Source organism: Cricetulus griseus, chromosome 2 (assembly GCF_003668045.3).
Source record: "Cricetulus griseus strain 17A/GY chromosome 2, alternate assembly CriGri-PICRH-1.0, whole genome shotgun sequence".
Classification (NCBI taxonomy): Eukaryota; Metazoa; Chordata; class Mammalia; order Rodentia; family Cricetidae; genus Cricetulus; species Cricetulus griseus.
Window position 1 is genome coordinate 296,091,893 of NC_048595.1, and position 18,606 is coordinate 296,110,498.

The 18,606-nt window shown below is 39.6% G+C and overlaps 1 protein-coding gene across 9 annotated transcripts in view; it reads right to left on the minus strand.

Moving 5' to 3' along the window:
* Positions 1 to 18,606, minus strand: part of Cast (calpastatin) — a 97,588-nt gene that overhangs the window by 19,390 nt on the left and 59,592 nt on the right. For 8 of the 9 annotated variants that reach the window (XM_027401859.2, XM_027401860.2, XM_027401858.2 and 5 more), the window contains 14 exons: positions 18,200 to 18,289; positions 14,941 to 15,009; positions 13,673 to 13,771; positions 12,294 to 12,374; positions 11,664 to 11,702; positions 10,918 to 11,004; positions 10,697 to 10,786; positions 9,723 to 9,824; positions 6,649 to 6,732; positions 5,633 to 5,680; positions 4,102 to 4,197; positions 2,870 to 2,965; positions 1,005 to 1,103; positions 438 to 521 (listed from right to left, as the gene is read on the minus strand). In XM_027401859.2, coding sequence (XP_027257660.1) covers positions 438 to 521; positions 1,005 to 1,103; positions 2,870 to 2,965; positions 4,102 to 4,197; positions 5,633 to 5,680; positions 6,649 to 6,732; positions 9,723 to 9,824; positions 10,697 to 10,786; positions 10,918 to 11,004; positions 11,664 to 11,702; positions 12,294 to 12,374; positions 13,673 to 13,771; positions 14,941 to 15,009; positions 18,200 to 18,289 — 1,164 coding nt within the window. The remainder of the gene's footprint in view (positions 1 to 437; positions 522 to 1,004; positions 1,104 to 2,869; positions 2,966 to 4,101; positions 4,198 to 5,632; positions 5,681 to 6,648; positions 6,733 to 9,722; positions 9,825 to 10,696; positions 10,787 to 10,917; positions 11,005 to 11,663; positions 11,703 to 12,293; positions 12,375 to 13,672; positions 13,772 to 14,940; positions 15,010 to 18,199; positions 18,290 to 18,606) is intronic. The other variant, XM_035440460.1, reaches the window with a different exon arrangement.

Genomic DNA, 18,606 nt, shown 5'->3' on the forward strand with positions numbered 1-18,606 from the left:
CTCATCCAAACCAAGTGCTAAGTCATAAAAACAAACATACAGTTAAGTAACACTAAATGGACTCGTTAGCTTTTATTTATATATTAACTTATGTATATACATGTATGTATGTGTGTGTATGTGACAATAATAAAGAAAAAGAGGCTATGAATTTGAAGGAGAAGGGGAGGTATAGAGACATGAGAGGAGTCGGAGGGAGAAGGAGGGGAAATGATATAAATTCAGTACATACACATATGAAATTAAAATGAACAAATTTTAAAAGAATTTGTTTTAGCACCTTATCTGGTATTCTAACATGATGTTAGTACTAATACAATCTAGGGTCAGAATATAAAGAAATAGGATCTTTTTGTTCCAGATCTGTTCTCAGCTCCGTCTTTATGTATATAAAATTTAGTTAGGAAACAAAATGAGAAAATACTCAGCCTGCTCACCTTGACCTCTTCTAGTCTATAATCAGGAGGAATTGTTTCTTCTTTTTTACCAAGTTTTTCACGGTCTTCTTCTTTAGATTTCTCCTATATAAAAGTGGTGGAGTTAGTGTCTCCTTCTATAAATGCATTCTTCAGAATTTAAATTTGAAGTAATCTATTGTTAACTTCAAACAAGCACATGGTCATTGATAACAGATTCTTAAACTTTAACACTCTTGCAGTTTAGCAGGCTCAAGTACCACCTCTCAGCCTGCAGGGCTAAAGGGCAGGCTGGGAGGAGTATTAGGCACATGCTACTTTTCTTAGGAGCCCTCAGCAAAGGATGAATCCAGGTAGACAATAGTGGGATTCATGGAACTTGGATACAGGCATGCTACCTATCTGCAATAGTGGATCAATGATAGCACTTCCTAAGGTTTAGCTTACTAAACAGGATATATGCAGTGTCAAAGAAAGACAGCTGCTCATGCTTTACAGACATACTTTCAAAAACTAAGTATTAACTTATTGGAGGGCAGAGGTGGGTGGTTAGTAAATCATTTGCAGAAGCATCTAAGCTGTCATTACCTTGAGTTTATCCACCACAGGTTTTTCGTCTTCTGGATTTACTTCCCTTTCCCCCAGACTTCCAGCCAAAGTTTCTACAGCATCATCTGGCACCATGCCCTTTTGCAAGCACACAGAAGGTTAAAACTAAGTTGTTACTCACCCTTACCAACTCAGAAAGGCACATGCTTATTTCAGGTCTATGTTATCTTTAATAACTTGAACCATCAATTTGATTAGCATGGGGGTTTTGAAATGTTAAGAATGTTAAAAATTAAAGCACGTTTCTTATATTAAGAACTATGTATGCAATTTTTTATTGACACTTACAACCTTACAAGATCCAGCTAGAATTTTGGCCCATGAAAAAAAGAAGATAAAGATAACAGAAGCTGACAGAAGGGGAAGAAGGCAGAATCTCTGCCACCAAGCTTGGCCAGGCCCAGGGTAGGGTATAAGTTTGTTCTCTGTGCTTCCATTAGTCACAGGACTATCAGTTGACTCAGGATCCTCCTGTCTGTGACTAACCGTCCTCAGTGCACAATGAGAACAACCCACCTGAGTCTTGCTATTCAGAATGAAATGTGCTCACTCATGATGCTACAAGCCAGACATGACTATGCCAACATTCAAGCAAATGAAAAAGAAGCACAGATGAGGCATTTAAGGAGAAATGAAGAAACCATGTGTATGGACCAAAGGATAGGACAGGTTGAATGTTTCCTGGCCAGAACATTTTTCATAGATAGAAGACACACACCACACTTTAACCTGAACAAATACCCCCCCCTTTTTTTTTGTGTAGGTACTGGTTCTCTCAAGGATCTAAATGAACATATCCCATGTACACCAAGTGCTTTAAAGCATTTCTGTCTCTCTGTTTTCCCTGGGAAATGTTATTTTCACTTCTCAATATGACCCTGCCCTCTACATGGAAGCCTTTGTAAATTCCTACAAGAGAAGACTCCTTCGTCCGTGTTCCATCTGCCTGTTTTCCATATAGGAAAGTTCAGACTATGTCATAACTCGAGGTCTTGATCATATCTTATAGAAGACTGAAAGATATGTAAAAGCTGAACCACATTTCTCATTCTCCTCACAGTTTTAGATCAGGACAGGATAACAGGTACACCTCAAGGTCAACACAACGCCTGGCCTCCTCATTTACACAGGAAAGTGATCAGACTTTACAGTGTCCTTATAAACATTGAATGAGGAGACTAGCAGGAGATGTAGGTCAGTTAAGGAATGTGTGGGAAGCATGAGTCAAGCCCCAGCACCATCCTTGGTGTCACAAACAATAACAAGAAGATACTACAGAATATCTGGAACATATGTGTCCTAGAATAAGAAAGCTAGTCACTTAGAATTCAGATTTGTAAGTGTAAAGTCTGTGAGTCATCAAAGAATAGAAACGAAACCCACAGAAATCAAAATGAAATCAGGACTTACTTAAATATCACACTTCAAAAAATAGAAGAAAAGCAGAAGACAAGAAACAATGAAGGCAGAGGGATGCTTCTATCTTTCCTCCAGTGGGAAAGCGGGCAGGATCATGGTCATGACTTGGGTGCAAAACCAGGAAGAAATGTGGCACTGGACTTTCTGTCAAACTTCAGGACACAGGGATTACTGGAGATAGTTGTGAAACTACAAGGAATTTCAGAAGACAAAAGCAAAGCAGCAGGCAGCACCTGAATTAAAAGTGAAATGCAGATAAAGTTTCCTGCACAGCTTGAAGCTTGAAGAACAATGAGCAGCAACTATGCATTAGCTCTTGCTTCTTTTTCTGGGCTTAATAGCATGGCAACACATAGTAGAAAGTGGGGGTGGGGTGAAGAACAGAACTTGCTCAAGACCCTTTCAAAGCTAAGAACATCACTTACCAATGATGCTGGTTTGGGTGGTACTGACTGTATACTGCACATGGAGGCCCGAGGCACAGCCTCAGCCACAGGAGCTGGGGATGTGTCCTTAGATTTCTGAGAAAAGAAACAGGTACTCTGAATAACTTTAGGGCTACTTGACTAATTAAACTGAACAATGGTGGCTCAATTAGACACTATGAGATGTAAGGTGTCAGCATTCTTTTGAATGCTTATTGAGTGACATGCATGCATTTCAATTACTGTAATTGCAACTTGCTGACTCAGTTTCACATGTGTGATAGGAGAAAATTGATAATACAACATCTCTCACAGCATGAATGTAAGGAATGACATTAAATAGGAGTCTCAGAGTGATCCCTGGAGATCTTGTGAGAAGTATATATTCTTAGGCTTTCACCACAATGCAGTGAAGAATTCTAAGCACAGGATCCCAGTAATTTTCAAATGCTTTTACTCCAGACACTTTAGCAAAGTTTTCCTATGTGCAAAGCACCCTGGAGAAGGAGCAGTACCAAAGCATGTTCTCATCAGAAACTTTACTATTTACACTGATAGATGTTAGGGTTGCTCAGAACCTTTTCAAACAATTGCATTAACAGGGACACACACACACACACACACACACACACACAGTCCTCATAAACAAACAAAAATCAATTAAGAATCCCTGTCTTGAGAATTCTTTTTAGTAATGAGTGTGGTGAACAAGGGAGGGAAAGCACCAATAACAAAGGGTCACTTTTACAGAGCCTTCCCATTGAGTAGTGCAGTAATGCAGTAAGCCTGGTGGCAAGGAAACCAGGGCTAGCATATACTAGTGGCAAGTGCAGAATCCATTCATAGGGAGTGGGAAGTTCAGGGGTGGAACAGGGGAATGCTGTGACTAGAAACATTATTCAGAACGGATGACTCTGGTAGACATAAAGGTGGGAAGGGCTGAGAGGTGTGGCAATTTTATTTAACCAGCCCAATAACAGCCATCAAAAGGAAAGGTTGGATGTAAGCACTTCCCTGATGACTGCAGGGTTTAAACTACAAAAACACTAGGGTTGGACTGGCAACAGAAAACAACTATGTACAAGATGAAACACCATGTACAAAAGGTTGTGGCATGTGGGCTTTCATGGTCTTTTAAAGTCAACTCCTGCATGTAATAATAATTGGGCTTCACACATTTTCAGATTAAAAATGAACATTAAAACCCCCTTTAAGACATTATCAGAACATACTTCTATTTTCTCAGCTGGTAGAGATGGTTTGTCTTGATATGCAGATCGGCCAAAATCTTCTGAGAGTTGTCCAACCAGCTCTGCTTCACTCAGGCACTGTAACAAGAAATGCTGAGTTACGAAGATGCTCTTCTCTGTAAAAGCATAGGAGGGCATTTTTTTTTTCTTGTTTAATATGGTTTAGCTACATTGTATTATGTAAAAACAAAAGCTAGCTTGATAAGGCATATTCCTCATTATCGATGTGAGAAAATGGCACAGGAGTGTAGAATCCTTAGCACCTTAGCACCTTAGCACTGTGAAAGTGCTAAAGGTTTATTTACTAACCTGATAGGTACTACACAGAAGTCCATGGAGAGGCACAGGCTTTCAGTCTGGTTAATCTCACTTTGTGATGATTTTATTTACAAGTACATTTCAATTAAGTTTTAATTATTAAAAAATGGAGTAAATCACTTTTCAAAGCAACAAAAGGATTTGCAGCAGAGCTTTATCCAAATACTATTTCCTATTTTCTTCAGTGAAGAACTGCAGTTTTAAAAGTGACTATTCATTTACTAGTCCTTAATGATTTCCTTCATAATAAAGCAGATAAAACACAATTCATGTACTCAATTCCTATAACCAAAGAAGTAGAAGGGGAAGTACGAGTAGATCGAAAATGGTTTCTGGCAGGAAAGTTTGATAGCCCCATTTCTCCCAGCAGAGTCACTCCATGTGGGGATGCTCTAAAAATACCCTATGGTGAAAAGGAAGAAGGAACAGAAAGAGAGGCAGTGGTCTGAGTGCTGTTTCCTAGAAAAGACATGGCTGCTGCACTCATGAACTCTCAGGGCTTAAGTTGAGCACAGTTGCTGCACAAGATTGAGCTCACTAGTGGCCCATCATCTATGTGGGAGGGGGTAAGGAAGCCACCCAGCTCTTTGAGGAGCCAGGGGCACTTAATGCCTGCTCTTCCAGGCAGAGTAGGCATTTGAACATAAGAGCTGTTTTTTCTCAGTGGTATATCTACTGAGAAATTGTGAATGCTCTACTAAATAACCCCCCCACACACACACCTGGGCCCGAGCAAGCAATACTACTCTATTCAATGGCTCATTAAAAATGAAATGGAGAAGAAAAGACATGGAAAGCACTTGGAGAAATGCTAAGCACACAGTAGGTGATTAAAAATGCTGACTAGTGACATCATGACAGGAAACTGAAAAGTATATTTAAGGCAATATAAACATGTTAGAATATTTCATGTAGTTACTAAATCAAATTCTAAATTAAATGCTAAGATAATATTATGTAAAGGCTCTTTTGGCATTAATGAATAATGATTTGTGAATGGTGCTTAGAAACTAAGAGTCTGCTAATAATTCATGAGAGAAACCATCATTAAAATATATGCAAAAGAGCCTTGAATTACCATTAGAATTTGCCTCAGTTTTAGGTTGCATGTGAAATGTGGTCTTTTAAAAATGATCCTAATTTATACTTTATATTTCTGCTGTTTTTAAGTGTTAGGAAAATCTTATTTTCCAACCTTAGACTTTTCTTCAGGCTCTGGCAATAGTGGTTTTCCATCTTTATCCTGAAAATAAAATTAGAAATTTATTGGAGATAAAATAGAAAAATTTGCTTTCATGTCCTTTTATGTTTGTTTTAGGCAAATCCAAGATGTGAACTGACTTTTTCTTCTCCTTGAGTGAATTAGCTTTAGATTTAATTTCTTTAAGTACCAATACAGGAATCTGATCAAAAGACTACACATTTCTAAGGATTCTGTGACTTGTTTTCATTACAAGTCACTAAAAGATTGATTGTCTGGTAAGGTAAAAAGATAAACAACAACAACAACAACAACAACAAAAAAAAACCCAACAACCAAAAGGCTTTTACAAGAATAGTACAACTGTGTTAATGGAATTTGGGGAGGGGGGAAATTTATTGTGTGCATGGGTGTGTGCAGAGTTAGTTTTTTCCCTATCACATGAGACCCAAGGATCAAACTTAGTCAGTCTTGGTGACAAGCATCTCTACCCACTGAGTAATCTGGCTACCCCTTCCTTGATCGACGATTAAGAGAAAACATTTAATTCTATGGAGCTGGGTATGTAGGCACATGCTTGTGACCCTCGAAGTTGGGAGCTAGAGGGGATCAGGAGTTCAAGGACAGTCCCCAATACAGGATAAGCTTGAAGCTAGTCAAGTCCACACTGAGAACCCGTTGTAAAACACAAAAAGCTTCAATCCTCTAATTTAGGATGGGATAAATATCATTTTTGTATTTTAAACACTGCTTCGTTTTTGAACATAAGACTTCACAATGTAGGAAATACTTTTTCAAATAGTCAAATAGGTTAGAGTTTTAATGACTACTTTAGAAGCCATAGAAGGACAAATCATCCCTGAGGGGCTTGGTCCTGTGACTGCAGAGAGGCTAGAAAAAAGGGTCCAGCATGATCAGAGTTAATTCAAGTGGGACAGCTGTGTTCCTAGTGTCAAGGAGAGACATATAAGCATGAGAGCCAATCAGCTGCTGATAGGCAGAAAGCTTACCATAGCTGGCTTTAACCTGAACTGAGAAGGAACTGTGTCATCATCTTCACCACACTTCTCCTGCCTTTCTTCTTTTGCTTTTGCCTGATAAAATTGGATGGGTAAAAACAGCAGGAATCAGATGATGTAATATAAACCCATGGCACCTACATTTCAAAATAGCCCAGATTAGGTTAAAGTGTTCAAATTGCTCTGTAAACCACAAAGTGTAAATCTGTGAAAAGCAGTTGTGAGCAGGCACTGGGATAGACACCATGCTTGGTCCAAGATTTAGGAAGCCGTGGCACCCTTGGGAGTGATACCTCTCTGGTTAATAACCCTTCCTTACCTCATTGACTTTAAAGGTTCACTAAAGTAAATAAAGGCTTCTTGGAGGACAGTAAGCAGAGTGCAGAAGTTAGTTTGCAGTTATTTTAATAGCTCCCATATATCTTGCCCAACAGGGCAGTTATCCTAGGAGACAGAAAAGTACATATCCAACTCTCTCATACAGTTCAGCAATAGAAGAGGAAGACAGTCACAGGTGTGGCTTCTTCAGGGAGAATTGACTTTACCATTTTATAAAGGATTTCTTTCAAAAGCAGCAGGACTTACTTCACAAGATCCCCAAACCGGGAGCAAATAAATCCATTAGACATGATTAACTCTGTAGTAGACTACCAATTCTCCTCTATAGCACCTGTAATGAAATCTGCAGGTGAGTCCTCTAAGATCCCATGTGTAAGGATTTGTATCTATCTCAGGGCAAGGGTTTAGAACTCAGAACCTAAGGTAGGCAGTGCAATTCACTTTAGCAAATTCTGAGTCTGTCCACTGTTTCCACCTCCACCTCAGCCTCACACTGGACTGGCTACTTTTTAAATTAATTCTTTAAAAGTATCAAGCAATTTTAGTGAGTCAGGCCATATTCTTTGTTCTTGGACTATAGCTGTATATTATTTAGGATGAAAATGTCTTGTTTCTTTTCGAATTTCAGGTTTTATGCTATCGCTGTCTCTGGGGTTCTGATATGTAGCAATACTGCCCAACTCACAGAGATGTGCCATGTCTAGTCCAAAAGGAGACTCTGTAAATATCAAGGACCATCTCTACAGCAAGAGTGTCTCCATACTTCCAGGCTATGGGCAGATACACACACAGCTAGAGCCTTTTTTTTTTTTTTTTAGCCTCTTTAATCTTTATATTTTTAAAATGGCTACACTATACAAGACACCAAAAAGACCAAAAGACCAAGGGAAATTCTACCATATTGCAAACATGCTGGACCAGGTACACATATTAAAAAATGGGGATGGCTTAAAATGTATCATTATAGGCTAAATAAATGCTTATTTTATGGTATGGTCTGTTATAAGACTTGAAGTGGGATTGGGTTTGTTCTCTGGAGACTTCCCTAGTTTGTAGAGGTGCTGCCTAATGTGGGAGGGGCTGCCTAATGTGGGAGGTGCTGACATGACCATGGACTGCTATAAAAAGATAGGAGATAGTTATAGTTTAGGACTAGGGGAGAGCTAGCATGACATAAGTGGAAGGTTATTTTGTTAGTTTACTGATACGCACTGCTTTCTAGGACAGTAAACATACTCCCATACACACTCCAGAGATTAATGGAATTACCCATGCTGCTGTATAAGTTCGTAAGTTCCTTTCATGAACTTTTTCCCACCTATTCATCTGGGTTAGTGACTGGGTTAGTTAGAGTGTCCTGGGACTTCTATCAGGCTTATACATTCTCTTCCCATATGTATTGTCTTATTAAATTAGTCTGACTATTTACAAAAAGCCTGAGGCAATAGTAAAATCCATAGCCCCCAGGTGATAGAACCACAGTATAGGATCTTGTGGCTCTACTCAGGGCTCCACTAAGACCACCCTCCTTAGAGACAGCATGGCTCTGAGCAATGTGCACCTCACAGTGTTTGGACCCATGTTCCTTTTCTTCTGAGCACACCACATGGTCCTGAAGGACAGGGATTGTTTCTCCAGCTCCCTTGTGTTCAGCATCACGAGGCCTCTCATGCCATACTGCAGCAGGTGAGCCCTCCCAGAAAGTAGAAGACAGAAACTGGCCCATAGTAGACTTGGGCCAATTCAAACTTAGGCAGAGTTCCTGGGAGTCAGGAAGATTGCCCTTCCTTGACAACTCAGAACAGGAAATGACAGCAGAGACAGGGGCATTGTGACAATGCTGCTTGCCAACTTCTTTTCCCTGATCTGATAGGACAGTGCCCCTAATCCCTCCAGGATTCCTGCCTTGTCAGATACAGAGAGCTTACTTCTGTCCTTTTCCTTTTTCCCAGAGAACTGATTTGAAAAAGTATATAAAAATCATAACTTAATATCACACTTCTACCAGCTACAAGCTGGTAGATGGATGGGCTCACTAAGGGCATGAAGGCAAACATGAGACAAACATGCTGTAAGTGTGTGTGAGCTCCAGTAAACAAGTAGTTGAGTGACTTCTGCTCAATTTATTTCAACCTGAGGCAATTTTGTCAACCTTCTCCCCCATAGCTATATAAAAGAAGGTTCATGGCACTCTCCCATCATCTCCCCCCATAAGCACTCTTGTGAAATTGCAAATTCAAATACCCAGCAAAAGCAAAGTTCACAGGTTCTTACCACACTACTACTGTTATCTTGCTTAGTTAGGAGCCTTTTTAGCTTTGGCAAAGCAGATTAGTGTTTCTTTCTTTTTCTTCCTGCCCCCCACTTCACTCTCTTTCTTGACAGGGTCTCACCATGTAGCATAGGCTATTCTAAAACATATTCACAATCCTCCTGCCTCAGCCTCCTCAGTTCTGGTATCTCAGATGTATGCCAATATACTGGACCAAAAGGTTTTGCATTCTTGTAGTGCTGGATTCCAACCCAGGACTTTGCACAGCCCATGCCAGTACCTGACCACTGAGCCACACCCTCACTTTTCAAGTATTAATACAGTCCATGTTTTACGTGAACACTTAACCCTCTGCCTTGGTTGCTCACTCCCCAGCAATAAATACCTACATTTACCAGACAATACAAAGGAATCTACTCATGTGCCAGTGCTTGCTTGAATTACAGGTCAGTACCTCTTTGACTTGTTCAGCTTGGCTAAGGTGGATCTCAGGGTCTGGCTGCCGGGTGCCCAGTGAATCTGACAGAGCCTGCAGGGCTTGATCACTCATGACATCCTGTTAAAAGAGAAAGGGTCTGTGCATAAAAACAAATCAAAACAAAAAACTCTTCAGAGCTTTAGAGCTTAGATAATCCATATGAACGATCTGCTTGTTTGTGAAATATACATTTTAAATACAGAAGGTGAATTGTGGATTGGGAAATTAAAAGAGGAAGAAAAAAGACTTACCGATGAATGAAAACTTGGTGTAAGACACCAGCCTGTTCCTATAGAAACAACTATAGGGCAGACTTCAAGACTTATTTTGCAAGTCAGACATATGATTATAATAAAAATTGTATTACAAAAGACCCTTCTCAAAATAAAAGCTGCAAGCAAGTAAACTTGTAAGACTCTGTTTTTCTTTTTCTAAAACTGTGTTTGTAAAATGTCTTCTGAAAGCCTGGCTCTTCAGCACAACAGCTAAGCTCATGTAAGTGAGAAAGCTGAGGTGGCCTCTGAAGACAGAGCTCCACTGTCAGGGTGTGGCACTCCCCATGATGCTCTCACAGGGAGATAAAAATAAACTATAGGCTCCAGCAGGGCAGAAGCAGAGACAGCCCTGATAGAAATGGTCCTTAGCATTATCAGCACAGTTCACACCGGTCATGTGTTCACATCTAGCCTGCAGCTGCATGATGGACTCTGAAGACAGAATTACATTACAGCTTAGTACTGAGGCAGCAGAAACAGCTGTGCTGACAGCCCTATAATGACTCACAAAGCTCCCTTCAGGAACTTGAGTCTAAGATTTCATGTTTCAAGAGCAGTATTTGTGTTACAACATGAGATGGGCTTTTATGGTTACAGTAAAATTATTCATAAGTAAGCAAAATTAGATAAATAACTGTTGTCATATGGGCCCTGGTTATTTAAGGAAGTAAGTACCTCTTCCACCTTTCTTTTCTTCTCCTGGGGAGGAATGGCACTTCTGGTCACTCCAGCAGACTGAGCTTTGAAAACGTCCCCTGTTGATTTCTGAAAAAGAAAATACAAAAGATATTTACAGGTGATGGAAGTTCAATTGTGATAAACAGAACTAAAATGATGTTTTTACATCCAAGATTATTTTCTAGCAAAGTCCTGCTTAACAGGACTGAAAACAATACCTCTTTCTCAGTTTGCTTCCCAGTCGGAGAACTACAGGTGAAGTCAGATGACAAGGCATCTATAGCATCATCAGGCCCCATGGGTTTCTAGAGAAAAGAGCACAGAGTTAACACCTAAGAGCCAAACTAGAGACTAGGAGTCCAGCAAAGAAATATTCTTTGCATTCCTTAGATACCAAATGAGAAATGTTAATAAATAACCCGGAAGGAAGCCATGTTTGGAAGGGAGTGTGCTTCCTCCTTTTCCCTCCTTCTAACAGAGTTACATGTGGTTACATGTGCTCATAATTACACATAATTATTGGCATTTACTATGTCCTTCTATGTTCTTGACCCCATCATCTCCAACTCCATACATATATGTGGCCAAGAAACAGTGAAACAGCCCCCATGCCCACCTTCTTTCTACAAACAGAAAGAAACACTGTCTGATTGAGACATTAACATGGTCATCACCTTCAGATACAGAATTGATAGGTCTTTTTCATTTTGTTTTTCTGGTCCTGGATATTGAACTCAGAACCTCTTGCACACTAGGCAAGTACTCTCCCACAGAGCTATATCCCCAGATATAATTTCACTTTTAACTTTGAGACATGGTAGAATTTACCCAGGCTGGCCATGAACTCAGCCTCCTGAGTAACTGGATGGCACCACTGTGCCCAGTTGGTACTGATAGTTCTATGCCCACAAAGAAAGATACACTGCGTTGATATAGATCTTAGAAGACATGCACCCTAACTCACAGAAGAGTCTGGAGGAGGTCCTGTGATCCCTTCCTTATTCTGAAACAAAAATGAAAGAAGTTAAGAAGTCAAAATTAATTATTCTGATTGATGAAAATGTATTCTCAGTCTATGATGTGTGTTCTCCCACTCATATGTTGAAGTTCCAAAGCACCTCAGAATGGTACCGTATGTGGATACACGATCTCTATACAAGGAATCCAGTGAAGCTAGGTCATTAGTGGGAACCCTTATCAAGTGATACCAATGTCCTTATGAAAAGAGAAAACTGGGGCCCAGAGAAACACAGAGGAAGGTAATGTGAAATGACTCGTGGAGAAGACAACCATCTACAAGCCTAGCAAAGAGCCCTAGAAGACAGCTCCCTTTCAAAGTCCTCTGAAGGAGCCAGCCCTTCCCAGAACCTAACTGTCACTTCCAGCCTCTAGAAACAGCAGACAATACTTTTCTCTTGGTTGAGCTATCTAGTCTGTGGTGCATTGTCAGGGATGTTCCAGAAGGTTAATACACAGGGAGTACTTTTTAATATGAATAACTGTATATGCCCAATTCAATTTTCTAAATGTTGAGATAGATATGAAATTATCTTCCAAGAAAAAAATGGTGAAATAAAAGTGCAAGATAACTTACAGCCAGAAATTTCCTGTACTCTGGAGGAATAGTCCCTTCTCTTATACCCAATGCCTCAATGTAGGTAGAATCCATTGGGTCCTGGAATTAAGTCACACATAAAAACATTATGCAATTAATATACTGAGACTGATACATGAAACCAAGTTACTATTCCAGTACTAATTGTCTGTAACTATTGAGATGAAAATAAATCATTAACAAGCTAAAACTAAACATAATCCTAAAGTTCTAATGGTATGTTAATCAGCTTTATAGATTGCACCCTGCACTTTAAATCCATCATTTCCATCATTTTCTATTGAATTGTCTTTTTCTTTGTGTTTTTTTTATTCTTTATAAATGCTAGAAGTGAATACTTTGTTACTTTTGAAAATATCTTCATCTCACCTATGGCTTATTTCTAATGATACATGTAATTTTTCAATTTTAGAAACTATAAAGTGGAGCATATTTTAAAAATATTATTCCACATATAGGAATTCATAAACATTATACATCATAACTTTGTATATTTTCAAATGCTATATACATAGCATCATCTTGTTCCTCTGGCTTATTTTATTTAAAATTGTGGCTTTGTATTATAGCCATGGTGTTGCATGAGGAAGCCATTTTCCTTCTAGGAAGCACTGAGCAGCTTATGATATTCTGTTAACCACATCGTTTCCAAATGTTCTGCCAGTTGCCCTTTGCTGTACACAATGACAAGATTCCCAGGCTCTCTCTAGAGAGCATCTGTGATGGGAGGGACACATCTTTCCTACTTAGTGCCTTAGTTGAATTATCAGACTTTGAAACTTTTTGCCATCTGGTCACGAAAAGGGAACCACCTCATTCTTTATGTCATTTTCCTAAATCCCTAGTAGACCTTCATGTTATTTGTTCATTGTCCAACAACTTTCTCTTAACTCTCTATTGAATTGTCTTTTTCTGTTTTTCTATTTATTGTAAACTGTAGAAACACATAATTAATGGTATCTATTGAAAATATTTTCATCTAATCTACAACATTTTTAATATAAGGAAACAAAATTACATTATTTTTTGGAAATTAAAAATAGAGTAACTCAGGATTATAAAGACATAAAAATCAAAATAAATTCAAGTTCACTGCATGAAATGTAAACAACAGAGAACAAGATTTCCTGACACAGTCAGTTGTTTCAGAGAGAGTTTTAGCACCATCAGATATTTCCCGAATGAATGCAGTTGTGTAGCTGTCACAAGGCAGGCTATTTCCACTCCCACCCCTAAGTTTTGACTTCAATTATCAATACTGATACCATCCTGCTTCTACATAATCAACAAAACATGGGATGCCCTCCTGTTTACTCTATCCATTGAGGATGAATTCTTACTGGCTTCCAATCACATACCAAAACTATTGGTCCAGTGTATTGTGGCTCATCTTTGTTAGTTTCTTCAGGTTCCCCTAAAGTGTCTATCAAGTCGTCTAAAGCAGCATCCATGCCTGACTGGAAATGAAAGAGAAAGATATGTCAATGTTATTTGGTAGCTATATTGCCCTTTATTTTTAACTACAAAAATGTACCAAATACTGTAACTTTTCCAAGTTCAAAAATAATAAAAAATTCAATCCATTTCTATTATGAGATGCACTGTTCAGATTCTTCATTGGAAAGATAAAAAGTCACATTCAGGTAAGCATCACCAATTTTAAAAGTACAGTTATTAACTAGAACAACAAATATATTAGTTCTTGAAGGCTGCCAAGACAAGGTACAGACAATTAAAACAGAAAAAGAAATGCAAGGATTAGCCGTGTGGTACTTGTTGCTTTTCAGTCCACCACTTCCAAATTTCATACTACAAAATCTGTGGACAACACCTCTTCCCAATAGAAGCTATTTTAAAAAATGAAATTTCCTGTATTTGTCCATTTCTTTAAGAGCATTGTTATTGCTCACTTGCTTGCCCAAAGTTAGCTCTGAAGAGAAGTCATGTGAAATCAGTGGTAAAGATATATGAGCAGACAGCTCAGTCTGCCAACATGAACTCAGCACATTACTGAGAGGTTTCTGCCACCTTTGTAGTTATGGATGACTCAGTGTAAACAGGCACTTGAAATGCAAAGATCCTCACTACACACATCAAACCTAAAAGTGTCACTGAAGATGACCACATTCCCACGATGGTTTCCAGGACTCCACATTACTAAGTTATTTAAGAGAAATTAGGGCCCATTATCCTTAGATTTTCTTTACTTCTTAAATTATTGTTGTGGTTTCTTGGGAGAGAGACAATAGATTTCAAAGGAGCACCTTATATTCTTTACCAGTAGAGAGGTAATACAGAAGACTTAGACAACCCCCAAGATGTCTCCACTCTAAAACCAAGGGACAGGAGAAGTCGCTTGCCAAGTCTCAATCAGCTATAATGTTGCTAAAGAACACATATTTCTGGAATAGAAACTGTTAAATAAGTTCAGTGTACTGGATCTAGATTCAAAACAGAGGCTTATACCATGAAATGGTACAAACAGTATGAAGGATGCAATTTCAACTCAGTTGTTTTTCTTTAAACTCCAAGTGATTACATTTTTCCTTTAAAACCACAAGAATTCAGGCTGACACAAGCAGCAGAGGACAAATGTCTGATGATGAACTGACTTGGATCTCCATACCTTGCCAGGTGGCTTGTTTGGTTTGGACTCCACTCGTGAAGCTGGAGTTGATGATTTCTTTTCTTTTTTCTAGTGGAAATTTAGAAGGACATTAAAAACTTTCACATATATTTATGAAACAACATTATGAAAGATTTAAGATAAATCATTCAAATATAATAGCCTAGTCCAAGTACTAGTCCCCTGATGTGCTCTGGATATTAATGTTATATGTTTCAGAACTACTAAACACATGTTAAGCCTGTTCAGTGATGGGAAAGAGAGGCTTAGAGAGATCAGGAAAATGGAAGCATTTTGTGATAGACCGACTTAAGTCCTTCACAGGTCTAAGGAAAGATATAACAAGGTGGGAGAAAAGGGACAAGAAAGGGAGAGGAGGGAGGTAAAGGAGGATAGGAAGGAAAAGATTAAGAAAGGGGAAAGAAGAAGGAAGGTGGAGGAGATGAGGCTACTTTCTCTGGGTTGCAGAGCAAGGAACAAAACCATGATCTGTACCAGGACTGCCTGGCCCTTTGTTCACCATACTGGTCTGGGCCTTGCAACTCTACAAGGTCTTTCTGAAGGTCTTTGCTGTCACTCATCAAGATCAATGTGTCTCTTACCTTGATATATCATTGTTCTTTCTTTGAGTTTCCTCTCTCACCATTAATTACTGTGGTTCCTCTCAAAGATGGCTACTGACTTTCCAACCTGTAACCTTCCTGACTGTTCAGACATAATCTCTGAAGATGACCCTAAGGAGCATCACTGTGTCAGCTCTCTCATCTCTCACCCCTGCCACAGCAAAGCAACACTCTGATTCTGCTGTTGTGTTTGTGCCCTTGTCTTGTCACCTAGGGCATGTCTTCTGCTCTGTTTCCAATAGCACATATGCTGTATGTTAGTGATTTGTGATGGTGGCCTATCTCAAGTCTTCTAGGACTAAACTCTTGGCAGGAATTAAATTGGTGAGGCTATTTCATTAATTTACGACCATCCAGGGCCGGGTATCATTGGAAAGCATCAAATTTGGGAAGCAGATACCAGGCCGCTTGCATTTGTACTATCAGTGACATGCATGGCTGCTTGAGACTTATCAGTAACTTCTCCAGTCCCTTGGTTTCATAGTAAGGTGATGTTACCTAACTAGGGGTTGTGAGGGTTATGTTAGTGATAACCAGTGTTTGATACTTGGAAAGCACGATGTAAGTACTTGCTATACAATTAAATATTACATAATCAGCTGCTATTATTTTGATGCTGAAAACACTGTCAGGTGCAAGCCAGTTCCGGGAGTCAGCTACCACCTTCTGTAGATACATACTCACACACACCTTCCTCTCCCCTCTTCCTGTCTGAATCTTTTCCTTTCTCTCCACCTCCACAGTCTCCCTTCCTTTCTCTCCCTCCCTCTTCCCTTCAACTTTCCTCCCTTCTTCTGAGTGCCAAACAGTACTTTAATTATTTTGTCACTTATCTTTCCTTAGGCCTGTTGCATATTTCAATTCAGTCTATCCCAACCTAGGCACCCTTTTGTCCACGTGAATTCAATGAGCTCGTTGACCTTCAAAGGTAACCAGAGGCTCTGAGCACTGCAAGGCCCTTAATGCACTCACAACGAGACATTTGCTCTCAGTGTTGACCCTGTGTTTGAATCACACAGTGAGGATGTCCAGAAGCTTTGCATCTGTTGTGTCTTACTTCAGTGTTATCAACCTACTCAGGTCAGATTCTGAAACCCCTTAACACTGTACATTTTACTTTACCTCTTCTGTCTTTGGCCAACTCCCTTCTAAACCCGAAGGCTTCACCTCTGCAATAACTGACTAGCTCCCCCTTCTTCTATCCTAGCTCTAAGTCACACTATACAATGACTTACCAGCACCACTGAAACAGCCCCCAAGCAACCTTCACCTCCTCATCACTACCCACAGCATCCTCTCCAGCAGCCTTAACCCGTCTTTCTGGTCTTACTGCCACCTCTGGATTCCCTGTGCTTTCTGACACTGGAATGCACTTGTGCCCAGAACTCATTTAAACATTTTCAATACCTTGAAATGGTTGCGAGTCTGGAATCCTGGCTATCTTTTCATGCCTACCTCAAAGGTCTCTACTCTCTCAAAGTCCGTCCTGTGGATTCCCCAAGTCAGATGAAATCCACCCTTTCCTCACAAGATATCTCTCTAAAGGGGCCTCCCTTACTCTGCCTGAATTAAAGTTTCAACTTCCTCAATACTAGATGGGATAGCCTGCAGCTAGCACATTCTACAGTCAGTTATAATGCCACATACTAAAATAAGACATATCTGATTAATCCTACTGAGTTGGGGAAGAATCAGGAGTAGTCAGATAAAATAACTTATAGAAAGTTCCATAATCAAGTAATGAATAACTGAATTCCATGCACAATTTTCTTAGCAGGATCATTTAGCTTTTACTGATAACTTGGGCTAGTTTATACCTAGAATCAAATCTCGAACTTTGAATACATTTAAAAGAATTTATAGTAACATATCTAGTCCTTGCCCTTAAATCTACTCATTTTCAAATTAGCTCATTTGAGTACACTCATGGTAACAAGACTGTTCTAGGTAATGGGGGAGAGGGGAGTCATGAGTAAACATACAAGTAATTTATTGTGAAAACCTTCATATGAGAGTGTTTCTATTTAAAAGAGTTTGTGAGTTTGGTCAAACTAATGTGCCCAGTATCCCAAGATCCAAAAAAGGAAGATGTTGCAGGGCATGTGTCACACTTCTTAGCTTTGTCTGTGACTTTCAAATTGGCATCTGAAGCTCCTCCAAGGCTTCAAGGCAGGCTTCCTGGATGGGCCAGTACATCTACAATGGTGTGAGTGAGGGCTTGCCATGCTATCAACTCACGCCCTTGCTGTGACTGTGATTTAGAGTTAAGGCTGCTGCTGCTGAAAACATTCAAAGCTGAGTGTAATGCCTACCTAAATACCTGCAAATGTTTTATGCCTTTCATTTCATACCTGTGAGTCTAGAAGGTAGGGCCTGAACCAACTTACATTGCAATTTCTTTGGCATTGATACCAGGATTTATATGCCAGGTGCCCAATAAGTATTTAACGGATATACACATGTCAAAACTATTTTAGTATTTTTCTCTATTTAAATTCCCCAAACAGATGCTCTTCTTCACAAAAACTCATACACAGTGCCCATGATTTCTGAAGGCCAGGCTGCCTTTTATATGCTTCTTAGAACTGAAGCCTGATAAGCAGAGAGGACCATGTTACATCTGTATGTGTGCTCACCTTGCCATCCGCCTTGTCTGATGCTGCAGCCACACTCACACTAGAAACCACACTCTCTCCAGCAGCAACAGGAGCATCTTGTGATTTTGTCTGAGAGCAAAGACAGAAGAGTGGCAGGACTAAGCAAGTACCGTTAACTATGACCAAGATCATGAATTTCAGATGTCTCCAACACCTGACAGTTTGTTTTCATGGAATCACCATTGAGAGAGTTTGCTAGCTTCTTTCTGCATGGGGTACAATGTTGGGAACAACAAAGGGCTGGGCTCAAGAGCCCACAGAGTCCATTCAGGTTACACAAATGTTAAAACACCATTGCACCTAGCCAATGAGCTCAATGTGTTGTGGTAAACTGGAACCCACAAAGGAGTTGCGGTTTCTCCTGTCAGCTGCTCTCATCTGAACTC